This window comes from Notechis scutatus, chromosome 3 (genome assembly GCF_049901735.1).
Source record: "Notechis scutatus isolate UNSWTSFEM ecotype Mainland chromosome 3, rNotScu1.2, whole genome shotgun sequence".
NCBI lineage: Eukaryota > Metazoa > Chordata > Lepidosauria > Squamata > Elapidae > Notechis > Notechis scutatus.
Window position 1 is genome coordinate 34,924,534 of NC_142011.1, and position 11,470 is coordinate 34,936,003.

Here is an 11,470-nt window from a genome sequence, read left to right on the forward strand (position 1 = left end):
AGTGAGATAAACAGCATCTTTTCTAAAATCAAGCAGGATAGGCAAATCTGCAAGATTTAAATGAAAAAAAAAATCTTATGGAATGCTTGATTTTTGACATAATGTAAGAGAGATTGAATAAAACCTGGTAGTAAAGAGATATTCTGCTTTGCTGCAGAATCATAATCTGTGTAGAAAATGCTAGGGTACAAAGCACATTACATATAGCTTAATTGGAAAAGTATAGTATATATGACAAAAGAATTGAAAGAAGCATTCATACCCTGCAAGTCTGTTATCAATATTTAACATTCACATGTAAAGCTTCTAGGTTTGGGGACAAAAAGGCCTACTAAAATTGGAGATTCACAGATTTATTGGTTGTTCTTCCTTTCATTGGCTTCAGAACACTACAATTTCTAGTCCACATGCAGTATGAAACATATAATGGCTCAGAAACAAAAGAACAGAGGAAGGGACACAAAAGCCACATGCCACACAGCAGAGGCAAGATACACCTACCTAAAGCCTACCTCCTACTTGTAGCTTTTCTGGTAATGAGTTGGTAAATGGTTATGGTTGAGTTAATTAAACATTAACTCTGAGTCTGGCTGAGATGATGTCATGTTTTCTAGCAACGAACATAAATAATTTAGAAGAGTGGGAGATCAGTACCTAAGCTTTGCATATTAGAGCTTTGTACATTTGGAATCAGCCACACAACTACACAATGTTTTTAAAAAGCAGCTGTAGAAAGTACACTTAGAAGGTTGGATTTATTTTTTTTTAGATGGGTATGCACAGTAATTTCTGAGGGGCTTGGGCCAGATGGGGAAAGAAATCCAAGGCATGGGTCACGCAGAAGAATGGTGAAACTATGTATGTAGCACCAGATTTCATTTCAGTGCTTTCCATTAAGATCATTCCAGACCAGGGGTGTCAAACTCAAGGCCCGCGGGCCGGATGTGGCCCACAGGGTGCTTAGATATGGCCCATGGGGCCTCCCTGGAAACAACAAAGAACTGGCCTGCGGTGCCTCTGCTGGCCCTTCTGGGCTCCATTTTCTTTGGCAGAGGGCTGCAGGATGTTTGAACTGGCCACGCCTACTCTGGCTACGCCCACCCCACCCACTTGCCCCTCCCCTGGGGTAAAACACATTGAGGGCCTGATGTGACCCTCAATGAAATCAAATTTGACTTCCTAGAGAAATAAGTGTACCCTATGTCTCGGTGGGGAAGTTGTATTGCCCAGGTAGTTTGCTGATTGTGTCCTTTCCTGGAATGTGTGGCCTGGCATGCCTTTCTCACATCACAGACTGACTACTGCAGTTTATTTTTTGTAGTCCTGCCTTTCAGGACTATATTTAAAGATTATCTGAAAGAAGCTGTACCAAATCCAGCCTGCTTACTAGTGGGGAATTGTCATATAACAACACTGTTATTGCAAGCTACAAAGTGCAATTGTGAAATGTTGCTTTTAGCCCAATTAAAATCCCTTTTATCTTAGCCTAGGTATTCATAAGGTTACCTGCTTCATGGAGAAGCAACCCACACAGACAATCCCCTCCTGCAAGGAGATCAAAGGGGAATTTAGACCAATTGATTAATTGATTGATTGATTGTACTGTATCTCTTCTGTGCCTTGCTTCTGGAGTTCAGCTGGATTTCCTTCTTTACTGTGTTTTAAAGGGTAACCAAGATAGAGTTCCTCCACGGGACATTATTAATTAATTACATTGTCCAATTTCTGTCCTGCTGCAATCTGTTTCAGATTCCAATCCTTTCAAATTTATGATTACTTTACTCTGTAGATTGCATGATTCATCATGTTTCTGTAGAAAATTTTGAAAGCACATTGTTATATATTTTTATTTATTAAATCTATATGCCACCTAACTCTCTGTATTATTGCTAGCAGACGTTCTTGGAAATAAACATTTGTTAAAAAAATATTGTGATTGAAAAAATAATACCGTGTTTCTCCAACAATATGCCCCTCCCCATAGGAAGACCCAGCATGTTTTCTAGGCATAAAATGAAATTAAGCCCCTCCCCCCAAATTTAGGCCTAGTTTAAAACATGCAAAATTGGGGGGGGGGGAAGGCGGGGGGAACTTGCCATTAGGAGTGTCCCATGGGCAGCTTTGCCTCACCATCAGCCACTCCTAGCAGCCAATCATGGTGGAGCACGGAGGCTCCCTTACCCCTCCCTTACCCGGGTCAGCAGGCGGCATCGGCGTGGATGTCCGGCAGCATTTCAGCCACTTCTCAGGCCTCCGTAGCCTCCACGGTTTCCACCAGTGCTGGTGCCTCTCTCACCAGCGCCGTCTCCAACAGTGTCTGAGTCGCTCCTGCTTTCCCCCAATCCCCGTAACAGGAAAAAAAAAAACATTTTGAGGTACCTGGGAGCACTGCGCGCTGAGTTTTGGTTTAATCCCGAGTGGCTGGGTGGGCGTGAGAAGAGCCAAGCGAGCGCCTATGCTGCTGCTACCCTTGGTGCTCCAGCCTCAGGCTCTGCAAGTTTGCAAAAGTCCTGGTGCGCAGCCTGTTCCTGCATTCCAAGTGCCCAGGCTGAGCTGCAGCTATCCCTCTCTCGCCAGCGCTGTCTCCAATAACAGCGGCAGCAGCGGTGGGAACCATGGAAGCATTTCAGCCGTTTCTCAGGTGGGGGAGCCACCTCTGTAACTTCCACGGTTCCCACTGCTGCTGCCGCTGTTATTGGAGACGGTGCTGGCGAGAGAGGGACAGCTGCAGCTTGGCCTGGGCGCTTGGAATGCAGGAATGGGCTGCGCACCGGGACTTTTGCAAACTTGCAGAGAGCCTGAGGCTGGAGCACCAAGGGTAGCAGCAGCAGAGATGCTTGCTCAGCTCTTCTCACGCCCATCCAGCCGCTCAGGATTAAACCAAAACAAAGCGCACGGTGCTCCCAGGTACCTCAAAATCTTTTTTTTTCCTGTTGTTATGCGCACAGGGGGAAAGCGGGAGCGACTCAGATGCTGTTGTTAGAGATGGCGCTGGTGCGCAGGGGGGGGGGGGAGAAATTAATTCACCCCCGAAAAGACGTCCTAGCCGTTTTTCGGGGCTCAAAAAAAAAAAAAAAGGCCCGGACTTATTTTGTGAGAAACACGGTAGAATTTATCAGTTCAAAATACGCTTTAGATGACTTGATTTAAACAGGGACTGGGACATGAGAAAAGCACGTCTGGACTTCAGAGCAAGGTATATGTAGTATGAAGACAGTGTTGACTGCAGTTGTCAATGACCTGTAACAGAGCCAGAATAGGGTGGTGCATCCATCTTGACACTCAATCTCTTTTAGTACTGCCAACAAGTTTCTTTCTGGACCAGCTGTGGGGGCTGAAGGTGGGAGGCAATTCCTCAATGCTTAATTCCTGGCTGTGTGGATGGGAGGGGAGAGCTCAGGGCTGCGTACATGTGAGTTGCCCCAGAGTTTGACTCTTTCCTCCTTCTGTTTAACATCTAGATAAAGTGGAGTCATTCACATGGTTCAGTACCATCAGCATGCTGATAATACCCAGATTGAGATCTATGCCAGCTTTGCACAGGAAGATGTTGAGCTACCGGCCCAGTTTGGAGGTCTGGATAGGGAGGAACAGATTTCAGCCTGAGTGGCTGTTGCCACTGTAGTCCTGAGCCCCACAAGGTCAGAAGCATCTTATCGTTGGTCTTCAAGAGTTGTAGTTCCCCCGTTTGAGAAGAGCAGATACAGGTAGTCCTCAACCTATGTCCAAAATTGAGCACAAAATTTATGTTGATGAGTGAGACATTTGTTAAATGAAGTTTCTCCCCTCCTATTTTATGACCTTTCTTGACACAGTTGTTAAATGAATCAGTGCAATTGTTAAGTTAGTAACATGGTTAAGTGCATCTAACTTTCCCATTAACTTTGCCTGCCAGGTCACAAGAGGGGATCACGTGATCCCCAGGACACTGCGATGGTCATAAATATGAGTCAGTTGCCAAGCATCTGAATTTTGATCATGTGATTATGGGGATCCTGCAATGGCCATGTGAAAAATGGTCACAGATCACTTTTTTCAGTGATTTTTTAACTTTGGTCACTAGATGAACTTTTGTAAGTCAAGGACTACCTGTGGATAGCTGTGGCTAGGAGGGCCTTTACTCAGGTACATCATATATGACCGCTTGCTCCCAGGCCTGGAATTAATCTGATGGATGAGAGGGTTGTAGGGATTTTTAATGTTTTTAATCTGGGGTGTCTTAAGTTTTTAATTGTTTCATTCTAGTATTATATTTTTAAACTGCCCAGAGTCCACTAGAGTGGATGTTTATATTAAATGTAATAGTATTGAACATGTCATAAGCCAAGGTAGTCCTTGCTGAATGACCAGGGGTTTTATTTGACAACAGCCATGATGGAATGGATATTTTATGGCCTGTAATGCCACCTCTGGTTGCCATAAATGGTTGCACTGCCTCCTGCAGTTATGTGATTGCATGTCAGGCAGGCCAGCTTTACACACCAGTTTGACATTCTGCTGTCATGTACCCAGAATGTGTTTTGCTAGTTTCTGCCATTTGGGGGGAGGTTTCTTTTAATGAACGGGTTTGCTTAACTACCATGGCATTCACTTAATGGCCCCAGCGTTTGTTTAAAAGGCTGACACAAAAAAGGCTGGAAATTTATTCTGACCACAATTCCAGACTCTATTCTGGTCATAAGTTGAAGACTACCTGTAAACCTCCTGAGACAAGGAAGATGCTTGAAATCAAAAAGGAATCCAATCTAAGGCTGCAACGTTGCACTTCTAGGCTGCTGTAACCTGCAATGTCTTAAAAGCAACACAATTTTACACCATTTCTATGGGAAAGATAATTTTCCCCCATAGGAAAGAGAGCACATAAACTAAAGACCGCCAGTTGAATTCATAAGAATATCTTTAAAATTTATTTGACTAATTGTGTTACATTCAGTATCCGATGTGTTTCTTCTGGACAAGGAGTTGGCATAAATACAAACAAGCCTTTGTGCCTTCTCTAAACAAGAGATAAAATACTAGAGACAGAGGAGCACAGCTTCACATCTTTGTATTTACAGTCTACCTTTACAACTTAGTGCTAGGATTATTTACAGAAAATACAGTAAGAACAAAAAAAATCATGTCTTGGCAACATATAGAACTTTATACATAATTGTACATGATTTTAAGCATATGGTATCTAGGCCATCTCTTTCAAAGTACTCGTCAAAGATACCCTCTTATGATTGTGTACTCACAGTTATTTTTGTTCCCTGTTCATCTTAATTGTAGTCCTATAATCCTCCTGTCCCAAATATTCAGCTGCATGACAATTGCATGCTTCCTGACTAGGAAGCCACTTCACATATTGGACAGTCCAATTCTCAAGACATTCCTATCTGTTCACGACCCATCGAAACAAATGTGGTTCTGAGGATTGGAAACAAGCTTTGTTTCCTACAGCTGTGTCCCAGCAGCTCTGCATATAGATTAGCGACTTACTTCAAACATGATTCCCTTCTGTTCCCTCCTCAACAGCATATATATGCATGCTGTATGCTTGAAAATCTGCTGAAGAAAAAAGGGCTTTATATTTCTTAAGTGAAAACTTTTGTTGTTGTAGGTACTAAAACACATCTTTTATATGGAAGTGCTGTGAAGATTGCATTTTTTTCTTGCTCAATTTATACCAATAATAATGTATTGAAAGGATGGTAAGCATGAGTTCTTATGACAGAAACAGACAGGATAAGTATGTGTAGCCCTAATATTGTTATCTCATAAAGAGACTGGAATGAAAGTATACAAAATGAAATAATAGGAAACAAGCTGCATTAATGGTAAGAAAGCCATCTGCTTTATAAACTTACATTCTTTTTAATTACCTTGTGTAATCGTATATTCAAAATAAAATTTGGAAATACGATGACCACCCTATATTTATTTATATTAGACAACTTTCTTCAAATTAATGTCCTCCAGAAGTATTGGATTCCCAGAATGGGATGTCCAGCAACATCTGGAAGTACCTTCTATCAGCTTGAGGAAGGTTAATGTAGCATATCTGAAGTCTCAGTTGATCCCAAAATTAAATTTTCAAATGCAACTATTTTTGAGAGGTCTAGACAAAACATTTTATTGCAATCAATCAACAGTTCTGCACAGAAAATAGAAAGTTACCAGTGCATTTGGAAGCCTTCTCAACTATACATGGAAAACAGACAACCAGCATCTGTACAAGAGGACCACATCATATGCATTATCTGGGAGAATGCAGTGAAAGTAAGCCCTTATACATTTCTTTTAAACACTCAGTGCTGTTTGATGAGATTTCTGTTGCATATGCTGCCTTGTTACTTTTATCAGCAGTATCACATATAGGCCTCAACACCAAAACCTTTTGTTTAATGATAAATAGACTTCAATAGGAGGATTTACGCATATAGATTCAGGGCAGTTTGCCTACTTGACAGTTTTCTGAAATCTAAATTAAAACAAATAATAAAGTCAAATCAAGCCAGGGGATAAATTCAGAAGAAAAAGAGACCTTTTTATTTGGGGAGGTGGGGAGCAACCTCTATATAAGCAAAATGTTTCTTGTGGTTTCATAGAAGAGTCTTAACAGACTAACATTTATTTTACTGAGCTACAGATCTTTACATTTGAATGGAAAGTTTAAGGCAACTTATTTTAAATTTCACCCTGCTTTTAGTTAGTTTAAAAGTCATTTAATTTTTTTTTCTTTCACCTATTTAATTCAAGATGATTTGACAGGTCATTAGTAATCATATTAACTAATGGGTTTGTCCAGAATACATATATGATTCAAACAATTCTAGCTACATCAGCAATTGATGTGTGTATGCAGACACTCAATTGTTCAATGCTTGTTATAGTTTTTGTGGTAGCCATGCATTGTTCATGCCATTTAATCTAGGAACTAAATGAGACTGGTCAATTTATAGAGCTAAACAGTATCTACGCAAGTCTACAATTAAGATTAGTGCTCATGCACTGGATTAATATTGGCAAGTCTTCAATATCAAATATACTATATAAAAGCCTATATATTTCAGGATCCTCACTAGCCTTGCTATTCACTGCTCCAGTCTCGCCTTAGAACCTTTTGCAATTAATTATATTGTATGTCCTTATTTTCCAATAGGTGCTCTTGAAACTACCAAAATAACACTAATCACCCTGCTAATTCAATGCAGCCACCTTGTCCATTACTCAATCTTGTCTAAAAACTATTCTTTAGGCTTACTTTTCTCTTAAAAAATTGCACAATTTGTAACATTAAAGAACAAATTATCCCTCTTAAAAGAATTTTGGGAACAATTCTGTACAAAAGTGTGTAGTACCAGCTGCAAAGTAGGTATTACACACACAAATAGTCAATCGTCATAGCTAGAAACTTTTTCAACTTCTCTTTTTGCAAATTGGTCCACACTTGGATGCTGTTCTTTCTTTGGTCTAACTTTACTATAAAGAAAATAAAAGAGGAAATAAAAGACTCTCGCTATTATTTTTGTCCCAAAATGCTTTTCGTTGGAAATTTAGAAGTTCAAAAAAATAAGTTTTGCAGTCAAACTGGAGAGTACAGCTTTGCTGCATCCCCCTCGAGAAAGTATCTCTTTAGATATCAATATTTAAAATGATATGAATCTAAAAAGGAACCTTCATATGTAACTCCTTTATACATATGTTTCCTTTTAAGTCTATGCCATGCACCCTGGTAAAATTGGATATAAAAAAGGAAAGGCACAACTTATGAAGTGTTTTGCAAAAGTTTTAGCTGTTGCCAGCAAGAGTAAGAGAATTAATAGTCATATTTTATGATGTTTACTTTGCTGTAGGAAATGAATTTACCATAATAATTAACTTTAGAATGGAAATGGCTTAACAATATAACACAAATCCACTTGCTAAGGATGATTACTGGCCATTTGTTCATCAAAGTAAATCAGCAGAAGATTATCATGTTTAAAACCAAAATATTGCATGAACTCCACATTAAGTTTCCAAGGCATATTACAATTCCTTATTTAGATTTATTCTCTAAATCAGGTTTGTTCAATAGCAGAGAAATAATTACTAAACTATTAATCACCTAGATATATGTGACCAGTCCTAAATATTCTGGGATTATTATGAAGTTAATCCAGTTACTTTGTGGCAAAATGATTAATTTTCAGTTTTCTGGTTCTATATAATTAACCAAAAATATTCTGATTTATATTCTATTATGATGATTGGAGAAAAAAGAAACAAAACAAAAAGATCAAAGCACCAAATTATGTTGGAAAATCAGGAAGTGAATTCTTGCTGGCCTAAATATCTCCAGATACATTTATTAAGAGCTACATTCCATTGAACCAATCGGAATTATTTTTAAATCCAGGTTCATAGAATCTTTTTGATTGCTTACCCATGCTCCCAAAAAGATTTGTCCCTAAAGTATTCTGGATACTCTTTGCGAAAAAAATATTTCTATTTACAACTTGTGTAGGTTAATTTTTAGATATGTCAACAAAAGTTATCTAAAAACATTTCTATCCTGCCCTATGTCTATCTCAGTCATTTATCATCTTCAGAACTATGCGAAGATTTTCAAGGCTTATAGCCATAACTAGAACTTCAATCTGACATCCACCAAAAAATGTAGGTCCTTGTTAACATGTAGTAGTAGAAAACACAGCAGTCAATGCAAGTGAAGGAAGATAAACTTTCAACCACCATGCAACATGTATTGTGTACAAAAACAGGTGCTATGATGTTATTAGGCCAGGGGTGGGGGAGTAAGTACACTGACAAGAATGCTCAGTGTCTGGCAGAATCATTTCTTCTAATGTCAAATTCTAGTATGCTATCCTTGCCACAAGGGCCAAAAAGTACGTTTTGTAAGAGTTGTAACTCTTCTGAAATATGTAGTGAGCCCAATTATTTCAACAATGTTATGACTTCATATTAAAAAAATGTGTTTTTTATTTTTCTTGTCATTAGATAGGAAATGCCTGCCACTGAAATGAGTGAAAGCGTAATTGTGAAATCTTTAATTTAGGTTTCAAGTACTAGTTTTTATGTGTATGTATGTTTACACATATAACATACATCCAACTGTACCAAATTCCACAACAAACACTTTGCTTGTGTCTCAAACATTGTAGTGGATAGCTTAGATGTCACTATTACATACACCAAAGCATATATTCCAAAACTAACCACTGAGTAAAATGTGTCATTTGTACTCCAAAGAGTATTTTTGCTTCTCCCTTCTCTTAAGCCAAAGGTTCAAGTTTTTTTTTCTGGACAGACCAGCAGAAGACATAGACAATAACAATTTACAAAGATAAAACATTTAACAACCAGTCAATGGCTTTGAAAGTAGAGGACAAGACCCAAATATAATTTTCTGGTTAGATGTTAAATGAAATCATATATCCAACTTGCTCATAAAAGGAAAAGCAAACTGACCAGACAAATGCACAAATAGTTTATCTAAAATAATTTGCCCTTGAATCTAATCTGCTAGAGAAACCAATATGAAACCATCTGTTAATTCTATACTCAGAATCTGACTTTTTTTTGCGCAAACATGGGAAATCATGAGAAGGGTAGTTAACCTTCTGTTTGCTATACAACCAATATATTGTCTATTAATAAATAATACTTCATTATCAAAGACTCTCCCTCTGTAGCATTGAAGGTGTGGTGATGTGTTCAGAAGGACTGCAGGATTGGAGCCAAAAGCAAGTCCTCTTTATTTTCTTGCAGTAGAAGCAGAAGTCATGCTGAGAATGTGGTTTGTTTACACAAGAGGTCCATGAATGGGAAGATTTTATTTCATTGTTGCAGATACCAAGCTGCAATTTAATTGTTCAAAAAGGGTCCTGGTTTAAGGATTACAGTTTTTCAGTCCAACCTCTTGAAAAAGAGAGGTATAAAACTCTGGTTCCAACTGTTTGTTCCTGTATTTATTGACAATATCAGCTATTTTCTGTTTTCGACGGACATGAGGGGGATTGTATGAGTCACTTTCCAATCTTTTTCTTCGACAAATATTTATTACTGTCTGTCTCACTAAGAATCCTTAAATAAAAAAGGAACAAAGTTAATACAGTTTATTTCACTCAGGAAATATATATATCCCCTCATTTTTATTCTAGCAATTTGAATCTATAGCCAAACATCAACAATAAATAATACCAGTAGACACCATTTTGTTTGCTAGATATAATGATATGTGCAGGAGAGCTGAGATGCAGTATGTTTCTTCCTATTACAGAATTAGTAATTTCAATGTCTAAGTACTGAATTCTCAATAAAAACTTAGGAAAGTTTAAAGGGGCTGAAAATAAGGCACCTGTTGCCCTTTTAATATTATTGACTGTCATCATCCACCAATCATAGCAAGCATGACAAGAAGTGAAATCCAACTCTGGATTCTGTTTCCATACCAGCCAATTCTGCCACAGTAGGTTGTATTATTACTATATAATATTTATTTATTGGTGGGATTATGCTCCCATACAAGGCTAATTTTTCCCCCAAGATTAGGAATCTCCAATACTGCAAAAACTGAAGAAGTAATGAGGATTAGGAGGAGTAGAATAGGAAGGATGAAGGATATGAATCCAATGCTTCCGATTCTGATTACTTTAGATTGCCTTGCACGTCTGACTTGAGGTGTACTCTGGACTGACAGAAAGTTGAGTTTATTGGAATACTCTTACAAGAATCTCACCACTTTTTCTCTCTTTTTAGGAATGTTAGTAGTATATATACAAGTAAGCAATAGACTGAAGTCCAACTTGATTGCCTTTTATCAAGTCCAACTTGACTGCCTTTTATCAAGCCCAACTTGATTGCCTTTTATAACTTTATTCCACATCCCCTTGGTAAATATTTCCCTAATACTGGGAGAAAGAAGATTCAATAGGGTTATGAAAGCATACCACCAATATGTTGTTCTTCCAACAATGAAAGAATGAAAATCTGGCTTTGTCCCTGGAATATTACCTGAAAAAAGGCTTGAACACAAGGAGAAGGAAAAATTGATGTATTTTTATCCCCAAACCGGAAGTAGCCTATTGCTAATGTAACAGAAATCTTTAGTAATAATACACTACATTCAAAGCTAGTAAATTAATAAATAAATATTAATAGAAGACGTACCTAGAGCTCTTCTGCTAACTATCATGCCATCTACTAGAGGGATAACCATATTGAATTTTCCAGTAGCTCCTTGTACTTTTACCCTGAATAATCCAGTGTTGAGGGGATGGATGAAAATCACCGGCACTTCTTTTTCAGGAGTAGTAGACCTTAAAAATCATACAAGTAGCTAAAACCAATGAACATTTAAATGTACAAACAAAGCATTTGTGTTTTGATACCCAATTTTGAAGGATTCAGTTTTTAAATAATAAAAAAGTAAAACATTATAACAAAGATGTCAGCAATACCATGACATTTATTTCTCCAAGCT

The 11,470-nt window shown here is 38.1% G+C and overlaps 1 protein-coding gene across 8 annotated transcripts in view; it reads right to left on the bottom strand.

Annotated features, from left to right (window-relative positions):
• Positions 1-4,884: 4,884 nt before the first annotated feature.
• RALGAPB (Ral GTPase activating protein non-catalytic subunit beta) overlaps positions 4,885-11,470 on the bottom strand; it is a 68,659-nt gene continuing 62,073 nt past the window's right edge. For all 8 annotated transcript variants that reach the window (XM_026685211.2, XM_026685210.2, XM_026685212.2 and 5 more), the window contains 2 exons: positions 11,158-11,306; positions 4,885-10,071 (listed from right to left, as the gene is read on the bottom strand). In XM_026685211.2, the coding sequence (XP_026540996.1) occupies positions 9,878-10,071; positions 11,158-11,306 (343 nt within the window). In that variant the 3' untranslated portion in view covers positions 4,885-9,877. The remainder of the gene's footprint in view (positions 10,072-11,157; positions 11,307-11,470) is intronic.